This window comes from Caretta caretta, chromosome 1, assembly GCF_965140235.1.
Source record: "Caretta caretta isolate rCarCar2 chromosome 1, rCarCar1.hap1, whole genome shotgun sequence".
NCBI classification, from domain to species: domain Eukaryota; kingdom Metazoa; phylum Chordata; order Testudines; family Cheloniidae; genus Caretta; species Caretta caretta.
This window is the reverse complement of record NC_134206.1, coordinates 120851791-120873285: the sequence shown is the minus strand read 5'-3', so window position 1 is coordinate 120873285 and position 21495 is coordinate 120851791. Positions and strand designations below refer to the sequence as shown.

Here is a 21495-nt window from a genome sequence, read left to right as displayed (position 1 = left end):
AAATTTGCTCTGTTAGTGTCTGGTGGCAATCCAGAAAATGAAATATCAGTTTGTCTCCTAAAAGCTATTCTAGACCTACATTTCCTGTATTGGATCTGGATACAAGATTATTGTGTTCTCATGACTTCATCATGTAAATGTTTGTTGGTTTTTGTTTTTTGTAAGTATGTAGTCTTAATGGAAAATTTGCCTTCAGAGTGATAGAATGATGGATATATTAGAGCTGGACGAATAACTGATGTCTGGATTTGCTGGCGGGTCCAAAAAGTCGTGAAAAAAAATCTGGAGTCAAACTGAATATAAAAATTGCAGGAAAAAACCAGCCAAACAAAAGCCCCTGTTTTGGGCTGAATGAAACATGTTTAATTTGATCCAAAACATTTTGTTTTAGGCATTTTTAAAGGACTATACTCACAAAATGAGGCTGGCAGTTAGCCCAGTGCATTTACCTGGGATGTAGGTCACCCTCTCCTGATATGAAGAAGGGTTTGAATTTGGGTCTCCCATTTCTCAGGAGCATGCCCTAGCAACAGGGCTATAGGATATTCTGGGGCAGATCTCTCTCTCTCTCATGTTGAATGTGTTCTGGTTTTTATAAATAGTCATTGGAGTAGGGACTTGAATTTGGGTCTCCCACCTCCTGGGTGAGTGCCTTAGCCACCAGGCTAGAGAATCAGTCTCACTTTTCCCCTAGCCAAATGCCTATTAATTGTCATTCATTAGTGAACACCAATTATTCCATGTCCCAGGTGAGCGATCAAACCACTGGGCTAAAAGTTATAAGGAGGCACCACCATCTCCTCTTCATGTCATTTTGTAAATGGTATCAAAGTGTCGAAAAAGTTTTGGCCAATATTATTTGGTAAATTTGCAGATGGCTTTGGGTCAACTTAAAACTACCTTGTCTTTGTTTTTTTTAAAAAAAAACCACAGTTCTATTTATATCACAGCAGATGTATGTGCTGTATGTTTATATATTCAGTTATTTGTTTATCCTTTGAAAATAGCCCATACAGTCTTTGAATACCCCATATAAGTTTGAATTTTAGATCTTGGCTTTTTAAGAGAAATGTATAAATATGGTGTATCTCATTACTGGCCTGATTTTTTCAAACTGGATTTCCATTTTTATGACTGCACTGAATTGCATGGAAAAAACATGAATAGCAGGCCCAAAGTTGTACCATTCTCAGCTGAGATCTTGCTTGAAAATTTGGCCATACAATGTTGAATAATATCTTTTATTTGAGTGAGTGGTATGCTGTGTCAACTCAAACATCCAGGATTCAGTACATGTGTTTACTTATATTTTTATCATTTAATAACTACATGGTAAAGCCAGGAGTACATGATGCGATGTATGTTACTGTAATTATCCAATACAGTATAGGCTTTTTATTTTTACTTAAATGTATATATTGAGAGCTTTTGTCAGAGCACTTGTTAATCTGCAGTCCGTGGATATATAGCTACTTTGAAATCCTTGTACAAATTTCTTATCCATCATACATATAAGGCACATTGCATGCACACAGAGGAAGGCTGGCCCTGGATAGGGGTAGTGTTAATGTCTGAGTGTCCATAACTGTACATTTCCAGACATTGTAATACTTTTGATTTCTTTGAATGTCGTCTTAATTTTGGATTTTGAGGCTTTCTGATGTTTGCTGTAATTTTCTAAAGATACATATTCTCAATGGTCAATGTCCTTCTGTCCCTCCTAAAACAATACATAGGTATTTACAACCTTAGCTCCAGGTTAAATGTTTTGCATGAGAATTACTTATTGGAATTGATCAGCCCTCTTTGTCATTGGACAACAAATGTCTGACTAATTAAGTTATATCTTGAATCCAGTAATTGAGAGTTGATGGATGTTTTTCAGTCTAATTTCTGATCTACAACTAAAGAGCCAGATTCAGCATCCTTATTGTTGAGTAGTAAGTTCATTAAGTAATCTGATTTCAATTTAATTGAGTTAGATACTATTCCTAGTGAAAAGGATAGCTGTAATAAATGAAATAAAATGGTTCCTTCCTAGCAAACTTGTGTGTATTCAGTTACATCTGTTTTCATTAGTGACATTACATTTTTACTGTGTTTTTAAAAATCCTCGTGGTATTAAAAGACTAACACAGCTATGAAAGATTGAAATGGGCTGGGTTTTTGAATCGCTTGTATTGTCTCAAACAGACAACTACAGTTCATATTACTGGACCAGAGTCTCACCTGACTTCCCTGGGGTCATGCATAGAAGATTAAATGCACAGACTTGAACATATGTACAAAATACATTTTTAAAATATTGCACTAGAATCCATTCTTTGTATGCATGTCTTTGAAATGTTATTTGTAGATAGAGTATAATCAATTTTATCAAGAAGACTTGTGCTGTTAATAAGCTTTGTGAAAGTATTTATTTGACCTCAGAATATCCTTTTTTGCATAAATAGTTTATTCTCACTTAATACAATATGGGTTTAAATAATAAATTGAAGTTAATCTTGTCAGAATTATTATTGTTTAATTCTGTACCAACCCACTCAGTGTATCATTCTTCCCTTCTGCCAGACAGAGACAAGAAATAGATCTGTCATTACCTTCTGTAAAGAGTTGTAGCAGTCTTTTATGTTCTATGCAGTTCTCAATGCACTATTCAGTAGCTGTCTTATTCAGGTAATAAGTTGAAGCACACAATTTCTGCCCAAACGTGACATCTCTTGTAATCAGTGGTATCTGTTGTTTTTGCCATAGGGCATAGGGGCCTAGTCATGGATCAGAACCTCATCGTACAAACACAGCACAGAAAGACATCCCCTGCCCCAGTAAGCTTATAATCTAAGGCAAGAGACCTAAAATGGATAGACAGAGTACAAGGAAACAATGAGACAATATTGGTCAGCATGATAGTCAGTGGCTCTGCACACTAGTGGCCTAACCCCTGTCAAGGTTTTTTTGTAACATCACAGCAAAGGAGAGTTTTTTGAGAGATTTGAAGGAGAATAATGAGATGGCTTTGCAGATGTTTACAGAGAGCTTCTCCCAAGTATTTGAGGTAGCATTGGATAAATCATGAATTCCTAGGGCATTGAAACTTGTAACGGTATGGTAAACAACAGTCAGAAAACAATGAACACCTTATCCTTCTATTAAACACACACAAACTATGTTTAAAAAACATTAAGGTAGCAAAGTCAAGCACTCAAACTGGGGAATGCCAAAATTAAGACTGTCTGCATAAACTTAATTTGGCCCCCTCCTGTGTATTCATTATGATAGTCTTAATTACATGATCACATTTTTTTTCTTAGTGCTCCTGCCTTTTTCACTGCACATAATGGGTGGTTCTCACTTAACTTTTAAGTGCTTGACTTTGCAACCTTAATCTTTTAATGTAGTTTTTTGTGTGCTATTTCCTAGGGTTTTTTTAAACTGAAAAAAACAAATTACATTGTCACATAACGACCTCCACATGGGTCATCAGCAGAGTTGGAACCTTTGATCCACCTCACAGACTTCTACTGTTTGAGCTAACATAGTAATTGCTAGCAGTAGTAGGTTGTCATCCTCTATATGGACCATCATTTGAGGGGGATGAGATATACACCTTGCCAGTGGGTTTCACATACTTGCTGACAGCAGAGGAATGGTGAGACTAAGGAATCCCGGGTTCCATTCCAGGCTCTGGAAGGGAGTGTGCTCTAGTGCAGCAGTTCTCAACCAGGAGTCCAGGGCCCATAAGGAGGTTTTAGGGGGTCCACCAAGCAGGACTGGCATCAGACTCACTGGGGTCCAGGGCAGAAAATCAAAGCCCCACCATCCGGAGCCTCACCACCCAGGCCTCAAGCTGAAGCTTGAGCAGCTTAGCTTTGTGGGGGCCCCTGTGGCATGGGCCCCAGGCAATTGCCCTGCTTGCTACCCTTTAATGCCAGCCCTGGCTTTTATATGCAGAAAGACAGTTGTTGTGGCACAGTTGGGCCATAGAGTTTTTGGGCCGCATATTGTGGGGCCTCAGAAAGGAAAAGGTTGAGAACCCCTGCTCTAGTGGGCAGACTCTTCTGCCTGTTTCTCTCCCCACAAACATTTTACTCCTGTCCCAATAGTCTTTCCCATGCCAGGCTCCTGTTCTGATCTCATTCTTCAGGCTTCCCATCCCAGTGTGCTTGCACAATGAGGCCAGTCCTGCTCCCAATTCCATTCTCAGCACACCTTCCTCTACGCCCGCTCTATGTTTGATCTCTTCCACTGCTACCCATGTTCCCAGCCTACAGGCTTCTCATCCAATTTCAGTCTCCCCAGCTCCTTACTGGCTGCTTGTTCTAATCCTCTCTTCTGGCTCCTCATCCAAACTCAGTCCCTCACTAGCTCCCCATCCCAATCTTATCTGTCCCCACTGGCTCCCAATTTTCACTCTTCCCCTTCCCCCCTTCTCTGGTCCAGCTATTGCCCCTTCCACATTCAGATTGGATAGTTTCGTTCTCCATGCTGCTTGGGCATCAGCAAGGAGGGCACTGAGAACACAGGAGAAACAGATTCCCTGCTCTCAGTTCCAGTGCCTGGACCTCATGTGGCCTGCTTCATCTCAGAGCTGCAATTGGAAGGAAAGTCCTGCTCTACTCCCTTCAGTTACAGGCTTGAATGTGCTCAGTGTGGATGGAATCTTCATATTTTTAGCTGTCTAAATTATAGCAAGTCATAGAATCATAGAATCAAAGAATATAAGGGTTGGAAGGGACCCCAGAAGGTCATCTAGTCCAACCCCCTGCTCAAAGCAGGACCAATTCCCAGTTAAATCATCCCAGCCAGGGCTTTGTCAAGCCTGACCTTAAAAACCTCTAAGGAAGGAGATTCTACCACCTCCCTAGGTAACGCATTCCAGTGTTTCACCACCCTGTACTGAGCATGTGTGAACTTCATGTCTGTACTGAGCATGTGTGAACTTCATTTTTCCAAAGGTCTATTACATGGCCACATGTGGATACAGTTTCCTGGGGACTGCAAAAGACACATTCGTGACAGAAAGACCCACTTTCCTGACAAACTTTAAATCCCTGCTTCACAGCATAGAGGCACAAGATCTTTTCAAAGAAAAGGAAGCCAGAATTATTTAAATCAGTCAAAATATATCTCTAGCCTAATTTTTAGAGAAGGGCTCAGCTGTTTTGGCTGACATTAAAAAAATTAGCTTGACACAGGCACCTGGTATAAAAAATTTCAGTTCATACTGTTTGGCAAAATTATAAGGGATTGAAAACGGATCTTGTAATGAGAAGTGTCAGACAATCTTAATAATGAAGAGTGCTACTAGCCTCACCTCTAATAATGAAAATAGCTTTTGATTTAGAATTCAGTAGTTAAGAACCAACTCATGTGAGCTAATCACATGTTTTGGAAAAAATAAAATTACAGCTGCCTGAGGTATTTAACTTGTAAGGGTGGCCAGGGCAACTGCATTTAAAATACTATTCTGCATAAAAACTACATTGCTAATATGAGAACCAATTCTACAGTTTAATATAAACTGAGATAATGCAGACGTTTTTAAGTGGCTTGGTGTGGTTGGTGGGTGTGTGCCATTGTTGAAGAAGTGGGCAACAAAGAGAATTTAACTGTAGCATTTTGGATAGAGTTGGGAGCAAGCAATATGAGAATCAAGGAATTCAGAGGCTGTAGTAGTTAGGGCTAGAGATACCTAGGTCATAGACAAAGGTTTTAGCTGAAGAGCTAGAGAGGAATGAATAGTTTTCAAGATAAACAAAAGAAAGAATGAGCAGAATTTACTGTAAACTTGGTATGGGGAGAAGAAAATGATTTCAACTGTGTTTTAGGGTTTTCAATTACCCTCTTTGTTTGCGCTCAGCTACATAATGAATTGAGTCTCACAGATAAGAAATTTGTATCCCAAGTGTTTCAGATGAGGAAAGCTGGGATCCAGAGAGGTTAAATGACTTCTCCAAGGCCACACAGGAGACTAGCAGAGCCAAGAATAGAAATAATATCACACGAGTCCCACTACACTGCATTAACTACAAGACTATCTTTAATTTAAAACAATGCTAAACTTGTGAGTGTGAGCAAGTAGTTTAAGGAAATTATCAGAAGGGAGGATAAATATGAGATGTTGAGAGTCAGTCAAGGAGTTTTTGTTTTCACAGTGTTGTGCCTGAATTGATGGCTGGACACCCAAGAAAAGATTTCAGATGGTTGTAGAATCGGAACAGTGGGAGAAGTCAGGAGGGCAAGAAGAGTTGTCAGTGTTTAGCTGGTGGCTAAAACCTTAACAGTAGGTAAGATCACCAGTGGATTCAATCTAGAGAGCAGTGGACACCATGATGGAACATCATTTGAAGAAGCAGGCGGACAGCTGGTCAGGAAGTTCTCAAATCTCCAAGGAGAATTTGTTGAGGAATTTGGATAACAAACAAACAAGATTGCAGAGGATCCAGAGAAAAGTTAAGGAAGAAATTGAAAAGGAGTACTTGTGGCACCTTAGAGACTAACCAATTTATTTGAGCATAAGCTTTCGTGAGCTACAGCTCACTTCATCGGATGCATTCAGTGGAATTCAGGCCCCCTGTATGTATAAAAACATCCTCACTGCATTTTCCACTTTTACGCATCCGATGAAGTGAGCTGTAGCTCACGAAAGCTTATGCTCAGATAAATTGGTTAGTCTCTAAGGTGCCACAAGTACTCCTTTTCTTTTTACAAATACAGACTAACACGGCTGTTACTCTGAAACCGGAAGAAATTGATGCAGTGAGAAGATGGCACACAACATAATATACCAAACACGATTTCTTTCGTGAAGGAAAGACAGTGCAACAAAAATACAAACTGTAATCGGAGGGCCGTATCATCCGTGGCATCTCACAGGTGATCTGGAAGGAACCTTTGTGGCTTCTTGATTACCTGGTTACTGTCCAAACTAAGAACAACTTGAGGGCTGCTTAAATTCACACATTCTCTCTACACCAGCTCAGCATTGAGCAGGATTTTATTTTTTGGTCTGTAAAATGCCTGATGAATAATAAAGCTAATGGCTGTCAGCTGAGTATCTCTTGCATGCTGATGTGCTGATAAACCATTTTGTTTTAAGTGTCTGGGGTTTTTGTTTTTTTAAACTTTTTTTTACTTACAACCAAATACTTTGTAACAGAATCCTGCTGAATATTTGTCTGTCTATACATGAGTTTTCGTATCTCTTTCTCTAGCACAGCAGTTCTCAAACTGTGGGTCAGGACTCCATTTGAATGGGGTCACCTGGGCTGGTGTTAGATTTGCTGGGACCCGGGGCCAAACCTGAAGCACAAGCCCCACCACCCAGGTCCAAAGCACAAGGGCTTCAGCCCTGGGCAGCAGGGCTCAGGTTACAGGCCCCCTGCCTGGATATGAAGCTGCTGGGCTTTGGCTTTGCTCCCACTGCCCCTTCCCCCCACCCCACCACCATGGGCAGTTGCGCTTGGGTTTTGGCCCCTCCACTTGGGGCAACAGGTGGGCAGGGGGGGGCCCTTAGCCCTTTGGTCCCCCTCCTGGGGTTGTGTAGTAATATTTGTTGTCAGAAGAGGGCTGCAGTGCAATGAAGTTTGAGAACCCATGCAGTCTAGCATAAAAGATTATGGAGCTTCAAAATTCCTGCCTGGTAGAGAACCATTTACTAGTTTAAAATGCAAAAAAAAACCCAAAAATAAAAATACTTTTCCAGTGGTTTAGAGAAATGGTTGAAATCATCCTTACTATGAATCGCTGGAATATTTCCTTGAAGTTATAGAACACTTAAAACAGGACATTCGCAGTACCCAATCTGTAGATGATTGCAAGGTATACCAAAGAAAGAAATCATTTATCTTTATTGCATTTCATCATGCCCTCTGCTTGGAGCATTTCCAAAAAAAACTGCTTATAAATATAATGCTTCATTCATGTAGAATACTGTGGGTTTTTTTATAATACTTACAGAGAAGCCATGTGATAAAGTTGTTTGTTCCGTAATTTGTTGAAGTAGAGCACATTCTCCAAATGTTGTCCTTATTGATTTAGAAATGCTCTGTTATGGTTTTAATTCAGTGCAGGTGTCCTTGATGCAACATTTACTATAGTGATTTAAAAAATACAACAAACACCACCACGAATCTGAGCTGTGCTGCACTCCTTGCACATCCACCCCCTTAATGCATCAGATTTCCCACATTGCTAAACAGAAGGGCAGTTCTTGGGGGGGTCCTCTTCTAGAAAAAGTTGAAAACCATTGACATGATCCTCCATGCTTTAGTCAGGCAAAACTACTGTTGCCTTTGAGTGTTTTACTTGAGGAAGGCCTGCAAGATAGGACTCCTGCAGGTGGGTTACCTAGAGTAAGGTTGAGGCACGTTAGGTCAGAATGACTAATATTGCATGCCCATGCCTGCTTTATGGGCAAACAGAGAACTTCAGTCTTCAGGGCTCTCTGTATAATGTATTTCATGAATATTAAATCCAGAACAGAAAGTTCAAAAACTAATTTAAATTTGGGCACCCACTTACTCACAAGTAGTTTCTTCTCTTGGTAGGTTTAATTTTTCAGTAAAGCCGTAATACATATATACTTGATAGTCTTAAGATGTCAACACAACTTAATAAAACTTGATAGCTAACTTTAAAATAGATTTTAAATCTGACATTCTGTCCTTAGTTTGGCTTGTCCTAAAAAGGAGTAGCTTATGGTGTTACAAATTATGAAGTATTCAGTCTGAGCGGACCAAGATAGGATAGTGTTGTTCATCAATTTTGCATTTCCTTCTCCTCCTAATTTGTGCCACAATTCTAACAAACATATTTGTGGGCTTTAAATGTATAAATCAGAGGCTTCCATAAATCCTGTTAGAGTAACTCTGAGAAACTAATCAAGCTATTAATAACCAACCTGGTTTGAGCACCCTTGTACATCATGCCCTTCAGAATCAGGGCCTATGAAATACTTACATTCACTGCCAAAAAATCTTGCTTAGTGCTGCTTCATACCCTTTCAAAACATCGAGGGAGCTAAACTGAAACCTCTGAAAGCAGAGTTAAGGTAATGTCTCCCACAAAATCTTAACTCTGGTTTCTGAGTGTTCTCCACCTGCCTCTGTCAGATCAGAGGACTGTATCGTTCCCAAGCATGTGGAGGACAGTGGGGAAAAAGGGCACAATAGTAGCATGGGGGAAACTTGTAGGCATTGTCTTGCTTAGGAATATCACATTTGATTATCCTGACTGAGGTTTGTGTTCTGCCAGTAGACTGCTAGAACTTTCCAGAGGAACGGTGTAGCTAGAGAATGGAGGGAGTGCATAGCAGTGTCTAAATGCCAGTGCAAATGTATATTCTCAGTGGCCTCAAGAACTCCACAAATATTAGAATGGCATGAAGCACTCTTACATTCCCTGTCTTGACGTACCTAGTAGAATGTCAGCCTTTGGAGGTGACCGTGACATCCATTTTAGAAGCCCTGAAACACTATTGACCTTTTAAAAAAGAAAAACACTCTTAGATTTTAGAGGAAAAAGGTGAGATCATCTACTTAGAATTCCTGCATATAAACAGTCCAGGAAATAAGCATTCCTGATTTCATCTAGGTGCAGCTCCACCTCTCCTCAAATGGCATTGTGAGCTCTGAAAAATTGCTACAACTGCTACCTGTATACAGTATAGCTACTCCCTGCAGACAGTACAGACGTCAGAGTGTATGAAGAGGAATGATGATATAGAATTGTGTTGGACATGATGTGGAAAATAGTAGATTTTGTTAGAGATAACTAGGTCCTGTTTGGTGGTGGTCTCTTCATGCTCCTGGTAGGGCTGGAAAAGTCTTGGGGAGGAGAAAAAGTGGTAGTCCTGCGCTGTAAGTAGCACATGTATGAGCTGGAGGTAAAAAGGGAAGAGGAGGGTAGCCCCAGAGCCTCCATCCCATATTGGGGGCCTACTGTAGTGAGAAGGGACTTTGTACACACCTCTGCAGCATAGGAGGCTTGCAGAGGTGTAAACTGGCCCATTCATCTGATTCAGATGAGAACATGCCTGTGAGAAATACCCCATGGAGATGATTACACCTTGAAATACTATCTCTGAGAAGCTGAACTGCCCCATTCATCTCAATGGGTGTTCTCCTTTCCCTCCTCTCATCACTGTACCTGTGGCATGTACCAAACATATCCCAGCTCCTTATTCTAGTCTCAGCACTCTCTCTATGGCATACACGGAGATTCCTTTTCCCAGCTTCCAGAACAGGCTCAGTCTATCATGCCTAGTGATGCCTTTCAGGAGTTAAGACTTTCATAATAAAGAGAACCAATTCTTCCTGGCCAGGAATCTAGTGTCAGTCTCTCTGGTGTCATTTTTCCATATGGTAGCTAGCTAGTCCCTCCCGTATCTTAAGACCCAAGAATGGCAATACTGGGTCAGACCAAAGGTCCATCCAGCCCAGTATCCTGTCTACTGACAGTGGCCAATGCCAGGTGCCCCAGAAGGAGTGAACCTAACAGGTAATGATCAAGTGATCTCTCTCCTGCCATCCATCTCCACCCTCTGACAAACAGGGGCTGGGGACACCACTCCTTACCCATCCTGGCTAATAGCCATTAATAGATTTAATCTCCATGAATTTATACAGTTCTCTTTTAAACCCTGTTATAGTCCTAGCCTAGTATCGGTCTAGTGTCTCACCACCATAACTGGCCTCATAATACGGCCCACCAGACTGTCCCAGTTTGGACTCAGGCAAGCAAGTAGATGGCTCTGACCTATTGTATCAAATGAAAACCCTGATCTTTTTACGTGTGAAATTTCATGTATTTTACCAGTTGAGATACACTTAGTGAGTTTGGTTTTAAAAACCTATTTGTATCCAGTATGTTTGTTTCACCAGTGTAGGGTTCCCCCCCATCCCAATAACTAGCTCTTAAGCACTGTGTTGCTACGTCACTGGGGCTCCATGTAGACCATGTTGGATTGCCACCGGTTAAACAGAAGGGTACTAAATTAACCTCTCACTTGTAGAAGGTGATACCTCTAGAAGAGGGAGGGGATTTATTGACTGCTGCCGTAGCTCTAACAGTATGTAACTAGAGGACTTTCTTTTCATTTTCTTTCAATCTGGTCTTTCTCACAAGCACTAAATTTACAATTCATCTTGTAAAAGCAGTCTACCAGTATGTTCACTGAGGTTGTTAAATCATGATTAACAGACTATGAAAGTCTTCAAATGGTACTGAAATCTTCAGTCTGTGGCAAAATGTATCTGCGGAATTGCCTTGCCTCACTTGTGTTGAAAAGCATCTGCAACATCTCAACCCATGCCTAATGTTTTCTTCCTAGGTTAATATTCTACAAGACTAACTTTAGTTTTTGTTTTGTTTTCTGTTTATCACTGCAAATAGTTCTATCGTGCTTGTGAACTTTATGCTTTTAATATTTGGCAGGCAGTTTTTACTCTGAAGAGAGTATAGAACAGCTTTGTCTTCACTTCACGGGTCACTTGCTGGAGGATTCTCTGCTCCTTGAAGTCTTTAAACCATGGTTTGAGGACTTCAATAGCTCAGACATAGGTGAGAGGTTTATTACAGGAGTGGATGGGTGAGATTCTGTGGCCTGCGTTGTGCAGGAGGTCAGACTAGATGATCATAATGGTCCCTTCTGACCTTAATATTTATGAATCTATGAATTGCTTGTTAATGTTTAAACTTAATCTAGAAAACAGTTCTACTGGTAGATCAAAGCTAAATATGTTAAGCTGATGCAATCTGTTTTGTATTTGTCAGTTATTTTACCTTAGAATGAGGGATGCTGGCAGGTCAAATAATGCAATAATTTAAAGCCTTGTATCATAGAATCATAGAAGATTAGGGTTGGAAGAGACCTCAGGAGGTCATCTAGTCCAACCCCCTGCTCAAAGCAGGACCAATCCCAACTAAATCATCCCAGCCAGGGCTTTGTCAAGCCGGGCCTTAAAAACTTCTATGGATGGAGATTTCACTACCTCCCTAGGTAACGCATTCCAGTGCCTCACCACCCTCCTAGTGAAATGGTTTTTCCTAATATCCAACCTACTTCTCCCCCCTACTTCTCAACTTGAGACTGTCAAGTTCCTTGTTCTGTCATCAGCCACCACTGAGAACAGGCTAGCTCCATCCTCTTTGGAACCCCCCTTCTGGTAATTGAAGGCTGCTATCAAATCCCCCCTTGCTCTTCTCTTCTGCAGACCAAATACGCCCAGTTCCCTCAGCCTCTCCTTGTAAATCATGTGCCCCAACCCCCTAATCATTTTCGTTGCCCTCCGCTGGACTCTCTCCAATTTGTCCACATCCTATCTGTAGTGGGGGGCCAAAACTGGATGAAATACTCCAGATGTGGTCTCACCAGTGCCGAATAGATGGAAATAATCACTTCCCTCGATCTGCTGGCATTGCTCTTACTAATGCAGCCCAATGTGCTGTCAGCCTTCCTGGCAACAAGGGCACACTGTTGTCTCATATCCAGTTTCTCGTCCACTGTAATCCCCAGGTCCTTTTCTGCAGAACTGCTGCTTAGCCAGTCGGTCCCCAGCCTGTAGCAGTGCATGGAATTCTTCCGTCCTAAATGCAGGACTCTGCACTTGTCCTTGTTGAACCTCATCAGATTTCTTTTGGCCCAATCCTCCAATTTGTCTAGGTCACTCTGGACCCTATCCCTACCCTCCAGCATATCTACCTCTCCCCCACAGCTTAGTGTCATCCGCAAACTTGCTGAGGGTGCAATCCAGATCATCAGTGAAGATGTTGAACAAAACCGGCCCCGGGACCGACCCCTAAGGCACTCTGCTTGATACTGGCTTCCAATTAGACATCAAGCCATTGATCACTACCTGTTGAGCCCGAAAGTCTAGCCAGCTTTCTATCCACTTTATAGTCCATTAATCCAATCCATACTTTTTTAACTTGCTGGCAAGAATACTATGGGAGACCATATCAAAAGCTTTGCTGTAGTCAAAATATATCACATTCACTGCTTTTCCCATATCCTCAGAGCCATTTATCTCATCATAAAAGGCAATCAGGTTGGTCAGGCATGAATTGTCCTTGGTGAATCCATGTTGACTGTTCCTGAACACCTTCCTCTCCTCCAAGTGCTTCAAAATGGGTTCCTTAAGGACCTGCTCCATAACTTTGGTCCAGTTCATTCTGGGTGACATGGCTGGATAATGACCTGCTCTTAGTATTTCCATCTGTGGAGCTTTGAAAACCGATTGAAAAGAGGCTGATGCACTGCAATGATTGGTCCAAAAATATACCTTATAAAAATATTTGTTACATTAATTAAAACTTAAAGATTAAGAATCTCAGCCTCTGACAGTGCAGTGATATCTCTTTCTTAATTTCTGCTGTATTTCCCCTGCTAGAGTGACACAACTGATCTCGACTTATCTCTCTCACTTACCTTGGTCAGAAAAGTAACTCATCCATATTGCTCAGACCAACCATTATGTATGTCTGAGTGCAGAACAGGGATCACGGTTTTTTTGTGCTTTGGTCTTGTCCACTGTCTTGCTTTCCATGAAGCTGTGGCAGGAGTCCAAAGCTGAACTGTTAATAATAGATGAGAAGTGAGCAAAATTATGAAAGGATAACCTTTCCATTTAGGGCAAACTGGGTATTGCACATGTCACTGAAGTCAGAGTAGTCTCCTTTGCTTAGGTCTCTCTTTCATAGGAAGCTTTCCTTTAGACTAGCTTTCAGCAGCTGCCAAAATTTGTAGACAGCCTCAGAATTCATAAAGGCTCTGTCTAGAACCAGAGCAGACCTGTTAGAGGATCTAGATTTCTCTTTTCCTGAAACTAACTAAATGAAGAATCCAAAAATCACAAAAAAATCTTTCTATTCTTCCTCATCCTCCAATTTTCCCACAAAGAAGTGGAGATGGAAGGGTGAGATGTTAAGGCTGAATGGGAATTCCTGCTGAGATTACTAAACTTTTAACATTCAAATGAAATCTTACAAATTTCAGGAGGCAAGTCTGCATTTGTTCGAAGAATCCCAAACTAGATATAGATTGAAAAGAAGTCAGAGGTGTTCTCAGTAGAGGTCTTTTCTCAACAACCTATCCTTGCCCCACAGTGAACAGATGGAAATCTCTGAGAATTACTTTTGAGCCAATAACCAGGACCCTTGCTTTAGCCACATATAGAACATGGCTCAGTACAAGGGACTTACCCACCTCTTTACCTCTAAAGAAGAGGGTAAATTCCATATTCACTAAAACAATTCTAGCAGCTATATGTTTCAGATGCCATCAGATTCTGTTCCACATTCATAACTTCAGTTATCAGGTGCTACATATAGCTGCATTTCTAGAAAGCCAAACAGAATGCACAGTGAGAAGATAGTATTTCAGTGGAATAAAAATAACTTGTTAGTAACTATCCTTGTTTGATAACACCTTGGCCTTTAGCTTCAGGGTGCTTAGCACAGGATACACTTATTACTTCATAAACAGGAAGCATCTTCCAGTTACCTAAATGATATTTAATTGTGATGAAAATTGATTATCACCACTCAGGTATTTGTAAATCACTTGTTTGACAGTCAGCAAAATTATCCTGCTTCACATTTGGAACCTAAAATGAAAAGTTATAGAAACAATTGCATAATTACACTAGCATTCGTTAAGTAAACTGGTAACTAGCCAAAACGTAGGTTGCCAGGATCTTCAACCCTTTTGATTTGTATAAAACTATTTACTAGAATTGCTGTATGGTATCTACTGTAATGAAAGTGTACACTGTTTGAATAGACACAGACTATAGTTTTAGGGAGCAAGTACACACGATGTACACTTGAATGATTTATGTGAAAGGTATGTATTATGAGGTATAAAACTAATTTCTTCAGAGACATTGAAGTTTGAAAAGCAATCATGAAATCAAAGCATGTCTTGTTTTGTCAGTATATATGTGCTTTAAGAAAAGAAGTGAGTAAAAAACTACGTAGAACAAATTATCAATTTGATTTCACTTGTTACTGAAAAGCTTGCAGTTTATCATTTTTGTCACGGGAATGGATTTTGTAATCTCTCAGCTCTCTAAAGCTTCTGCTCTGATACACTTCAGGTAACTAAATCAGGCTATTTTAAGAACCTTTGCTATGTTGTCCTAGAGATGTAAAATTCAAATAAGAATATTAGATTATATTATAATACTGAATCAAAAGTGATGTATATATTTGTATGCTTCTAAAATATAGTAAACTGGTAGGAAATACAGGACCCAGATAGGGCTGCTCATGATGATCTAATGAAAATAATAATTTCAGCATTTGAGGGTTGCAGATTGGTGTTGTGTGTTCCCTTTTTTCTTTAAGTTACTTTGATATTACAAACTTATAAAAGAAAGGAAAGATGGCTTTGTCTCAGTTTTCCATCTATAAAACAGTGATATCCCTTTACTTCACAGAGGTGCTTAGGTTAAATTCTTAATAGGGCAGGGATCGGCAACCTTTCGCACGCAGCCCGCCAGGGTAAGCCCCCTAGCAGGCTGGGTCTGTTTGTTTACCTGCAACGTCCGCAGATTCGTCCGATCGCAGCTCCCACTGGTCGCGGTTCGCTGTCCCAAGCCAATGGGGGCTGCGGGAAGTGACGCGGGCCGAGGGATGTGCTGGCCGCTGCTTCCTGCAGCCCCCATTGGCCTAGAGTGGCGAACCACAGCCAGTGGGAACTGCAATCGGCCAAACCTGCGGACACGGCTGGTAAACAAACTGGCCTGGCCCGCCAGGGGGCTTACCCTGGCGGGCCGCGTGCAAAAGGTTGCCGATCCCTGGTTTAGGGTGTGTCCAGATACGAGCACCACAGAAAAGTATATAAGCAAATAAAATAAATAATTAAACTACAGAACAAGAGCAAGCTTGTAAGGAGATGCTGCTTCTCTTATTTCCAGGTGAGACTTAAGTATTGCTTCATACTGCTTTTAATGAGGACTTATGTATGTGAACTCTTTTCACTGCTTTATTTAAATTTGTATTTCTTGTCCAGTCTTCTGTGATATGAAACCTAATAATAATTTTGTCTAATAAAACACAGTAAAAACATTCTGAATAGACTTTTATCCTTTCTCTTGTCTTTTGACAGGCCAGTTGGGATGCCAAAAATGGAAAAAGTTTATCTACATAACCCTAGTTCAGAAGAAACTATTATATTAGTATCAATATCTGCTACAACATCACATTTTCATGCATCATTCTTTCAAAATAGGGTGAGTTACTCTGCTTTTTAAAGTTATCCTGTTTTTCTTATGACTGTGAAAACTTGTTTCTCTTTGTAATGAGTAGCTCTTGCTTGAAACAAAATTTCTTATGGATATCTAAAACTTTATGGATTCTTCAGTTCTTTTGATCTTTACCTTTTGACTTTTACCAAGACTGATAAAACAACTGCAGGGCTCTCCGGAACCGCGGCGGTGAAAGGAGCAGAACATGGGCCCACTGGACAGCCCCACGCTGGCAACTCCTCTAGGGTGGCTGTACCGCCGCCCAGCCCTTCCACGCAGCTGCGTCTCCTGAGTCCTGTCTGGGGTCTGTACAGCCCTGCCAGAGGACAGGGCCCGGGATGAGGGACAGTTCAGCCACTCTGGGGGAGCTGCTGGCATTCTGCTTCTTTCACTGCTGCGGTTCCCAAAAGAGCCCTGCTGTTCAGCCCTGGAGCGGCTGTACTACCTCCAGCCCTATCCTCCAGCGGGGCTGCTGTACAGATCCCAGCCAGGAGACGCAGTTGCATGGAAGGGCTGGGGGTGGTACAGCTGCACCAGAGGACGCGGCCCGATGTTCTGCTTCTCCTGTGACTTTACGGTACAGCGTACCGGCCCGGCTATAAATATTTTAATGGTACGGTGTACCGACTATACCACCCTACTTGCACCACTGATTGTTTGTAAACTATTTTCCTTTACATTCTAAACATTTCTTTCCGGTAAAGTCGTCCCTAATTTTGCCATGAAAGGAACCTGCATTGAAATCCTTAGGACTCATTAAACTAAGACTGAAGTATTTTTGGGGGGGAGCCACTGAAACTCTTCTGCCTTTAACCTGATCCTTAAGCCCACTAGGTCATTCCTGCTTCCTTGTCTTTTAATGTCGGTCAGTTTACTCTTTTGGCAGCTGTCAACAATTCTTTTGTGGTAATAGTTTCTACAGCCAATTCCAGGGTTGTGTGGGGTTTTTTTAAAGTTTTTAAATGCATTTATCATAAGGGAGAAAATTAGAAACAGTAAATAAGCAGACACAACTAGATTAAGATTGTTATGAAAAATGTACCAGCTGTGCTCTAAGATTTGTTACAAAGAATACCAACTTTTAGGAAGTTCTGTGTCAGCTAGTTGCTGTCTGAGGCTCCTCCCACCCCCCCACAGTCTGTCTAAATTAGGACAGTAGCCTATTGCTGACAATGGTTGTCAACTGGTCCCTTCTAGATCTGTGTCAACTGATGTCAGTACAGTTTGGCTGGTAATGTAGATGGGTCAAATGGTTTTAAACTCTGACAGACCCTATATCATACTAGGCCTCTAGGACACTTCTGTGGAGATGCTGAAAACAATTTGTCCCTATTTACACTAGCAGCCAAACTGCTTTAAATATCACTTGAGGAGCAGCTGGGGGAGATTCACTGTTAAATTATCAATAATGCAAATCACTTTCAGAGTATAATCAGACCCTCTGAATCACAAACTGTGTCTAGTTCCATTCCTTCTCTTGTAATCCAGAGTGAAGCTCTGAATCCATGTGGTGTTTTTATAAGTCATACATTACTGTATCCTTTAATCAGATATCAGTCCACAAGTACAGCTGTATTTTAAAGTTCTAACCTATTTGCTTAGATGTTCAGTACAGTACTCAGAAGCATCTTTCACTTTACTTAATTTTGAAAGGGTACAGATCCATACTTTCACCCATTTCAAAAGACGTCACCTGTCCAAGAGGTGAGTCCTTTAAGATGGATACAGAAATGCTGTGCATTTAAAAAAAAACCCTCCAAAAAACAAGTAGCCCGAAAGTTTCTGGTTTACCTTAAGGATCTTTGTGTTATTTGAGGTAGCATTTTTCTTGAAGCAACTGCTATTAGCCTGTTTAATGAACACTTCATATTGGGAATTTGTTTCCTAGCTGAAGGCAGTTTAGAAAATTAAAATTAATAGAAAAAACATATAGAGCCAGCATATTGCTATAACAGATACAAGCCAAATTGAACAGCGAGGTCTGAACTGTCGCACTGAAATCAGAAATACCTTAATGTGTTCACTTCATACTTTGTAAAGTTAAATCCAAAGATCTGATTCATTTTAGTTAAAACATTCTACCTCTTTTAAACCTGATCTACAATACTCTTGATAGAGTGGATGTCAAAGCTTTGCTGATTGTACATGTGTTGCCTTGAGTATGACAAATTTACAGGGAGTTGTACTTATTACTAACCCATCAGAGCGGTTTTTTCCAAGGCCTGTGAAGCAGATGACAGGCATTGGGCTCTCAACCAAGAAATTTGAAGAGGGCTAGCATCTGTGTGCGCTTTCTTGTTTGTTTTTGTCTAGTTGTGTTCAGAAAACTATAACCGTTTTTGGGTCCTTAACAATGAGATGTCCTTTCTCAGTGTTGAGAATTATGATATTTGAATAGTCAATAAATCAAGTTAAATCAAGGTATAGAAAAAATTAATTTTTAGAAATTATTTACAATATCAAGTAGCTTTGGATATGAGTGAGATTATTTGAGGATGTGGTAGGAAAACGGTGCATTATCTTTAATTTACAAATAGGTAATTCCAGTCTCTATCTGGCCAAATAAATTTCTCATTTGTCTTCATTTCTCAGTGAAATGGCAATTCATTTTTATTATTTAAAGGACACTGTGAAGATTGGTTTACCATTTCTCCCCCCGCCTTAAATTTTGTAGAAATTCCTTCCATTTAAAAACGTATTAAAATATCACAGTACAATAGAATTAACATACTTTGGACAGACAAAGCTAAAAAAGATGAAAAAAACTGGGCACATGTAATGCTTAATGTGAGTTTTTTCAAAACGTTTTATTTCTGTTTTTTTAAAAGTGATGGATGATATGAAGAGGACAGAAGGAAAAAGGGAATAGATTTTATTTTTTCTCCATTTAAAGATAATGAACATGGACACTTTTTTAAACTCTAATACGTCAGTTAAGAGATGGGCGGTGGGAGTTGATGCACTGATGTTTCACCACCAAAGTGGCAAAGCTGGGTAATCAGAAAGTACCTTTTGATAATCAGTGCCCAAACCCTGTACTGTAATCTTTAATGTTACGGAATGTTTTTTGGTTCTAAGTGTTGAATACTCATATCAGGTTTTAAGGTCCTGATTTAAGGTTGAAGTTTGCAGTATCGTACAACTGTGTGAACACTGACATTCAACTTCCTTTGCCTATATAAAGGTAGAATTAATAGGTGATATATAGTATTTTCTCCTTATGAAATTGACTTTGTTTTCAAACTAAAATCTTTAAGAAATTTCAGTGACATTTTAGATTAAGCTGTTAGAAACCCATATGAATACATTAATTTTTTTAACGAAGTACTGTATACAATAGCTTAAATCTTGCTTTGTTCCTTGTTAATATTTTTTGCTAATGTTTAAATGTGCAGTTTCAGCTAAACATTCTTTGAACTATATAGCTTTCATTGTGGCTATCTTAAACTGATTTGAAAAAACAAATTACAATGAAGAGAAAATAAGACTGATATTAGAAATGCATTAACAAATTTAGTCATAGTCCCACTTACTGTGCCATTTTGTGGTTGCTGACTTTCCTTCTGAGTCCTCCCTTTGTGCCAGAACTATACTGCAGGATCTCAGCTGCATTTAAAAATAAAATTGAGTTTCTAGCCTGTATAGTTACAAAGAAAACTTTAAAAACATTAATGGAGTGTAAAACAATGAAGTGATATCTGCCTGAGTTGTAAGACTGTCTGAAACAGTAATTCTAACACAGGAGTAAATGGCCTCGTTCATATCCATGAGTGTTAATGCTGAAACTTAATGTCGTTAAATGTCAGAACTTTTTAACTGCTAATAACTTTAACAAGTAATAAACACGAAATAGTCATCTGTTTGTTTTTATTTATTTTAGGTAGCACCTTAAGTTGCTATACAAACACAAATGTTGTTATGGTCCCTGCCCCTAAAAGCACAACCTTTGACAACCTTCTATGCATCCAAAAGTTCTGTCATAATTGCTAGTTTCTTTACAACAACATTCATTATGCAGCTATAAGTTATCGGTACAAAGTTTCTGCAGGATATTGAACATAAAAATGTAGGGTGTAGTGTAAATTTTAATTATAATATCAAACTAAACATGTAATGTATTGATTATATTATTCATATTCACATTTAACTCCATTTAGAACCTCCTTTGCTTTATGTGAAGCTGCCACAGAATTTCTAGTCTGCTGCAAAATCCTTTCCATAGAATTTAGGTCAAGTTTGCCATGAAGTACACTGGAGGGGATTCTTGACTATAATATGCAACAGTGTTTGTTTGAAAGATGGATAGTCCTCCTTCAATGTTCTTATTTTCTCATTGCTTTTATTTTTCAGAAAATTCTTCCAGGAGGGAACACATCTTTTGATGTAGTTTTCCTTGCAAGAGTAGTTGGGAATGTAGAGAACACTTTATTTATTAACACTTCTAATCATGGGGTATTTACTTACCAGGTAAGAGAAGAAATGCGAGAATAATCTTTTTAACATTCTTAAAATAGATAACCATATAGGTCTGTGAATATCTTTTGTGACTATGTTTAGTGGTAGGTATAAAAAGTGTTGTTTAGCCATCTAAAGAGGTGCCAAGATATGGAGAAAAGTGCCACAGAATTTGTTGCCCGAGTGTGAGCATTAATACCTATAAACACCATTATGCTCACAAATTGCTATATGTAAATACCCCTATCAAAACCTAATACTGAGCATCCTGTCTGAAAAGTTTCCTGAAGACAAAGGTATGCAGTAGCTTACCCATTGTTATCACAAGTTTGTATCTGTTCCTGATTGGGGCAACTTTTTAATAGAATGCTTTCCTTTGGTGTTGTGCTGAAAGCTAACAAATTAAGGGCAAGAATCTGACCCCCTAACTCATATTGTGGATGCTGTTCAGTGAGAATAAGGTATCTGAATCAGATATTAAATAACTTCACATATAAGGGGAGCTATTGTTTGTATATTCTGTATGTACTAGGGAGTGACGAAGGTTCCTCCATATATAATGTGGATGTCTTACTGTTAAGTTAGGAGGATGGATTATTCAAAAGTCTGGCAATGTGATAGAGATGTCAACTTCTAGGTCACTTGTAAGTTGATTCAAATCACTAGTAAATTAAGTATTTGCCATTAGTAAATCTACCAGTACTGTTAGGCATATGAGAAATGAGTGGGAAAGAGAAATGGTGGTGGGCAAGTAGATTCTGGAACCAGGTTACTAAGCCAGTTTTTGAAA

General features: G+C 39.8%; 1 protein-coding gene across 2 annotated transcripts in view; it reads left to right on the top strand.

Annotated features, from left to right (window-relative positions):
• TMEM131 (transmembrane protein 131) overlaps nt 1-21495 on the top strand; it is a 185657-nt gene that overhangs the window by 89550 nt on the left and 74612 nt on the right. For both annotated transcript variants that reach the window (XM_048858428.2, XM_048858431.2), the window contains exons 5-6: nt 16112-16235; nt 20601-20717. In XM_048858428.2, coding sequence (XP_048714385.1) covers nt 16112-16235; nt 20601-20717 — 241 coding nt within the window. The remainder of the gene's footprint in view (nt 1-16111; nt 16236-20600; nt 20718-21495) is intronic.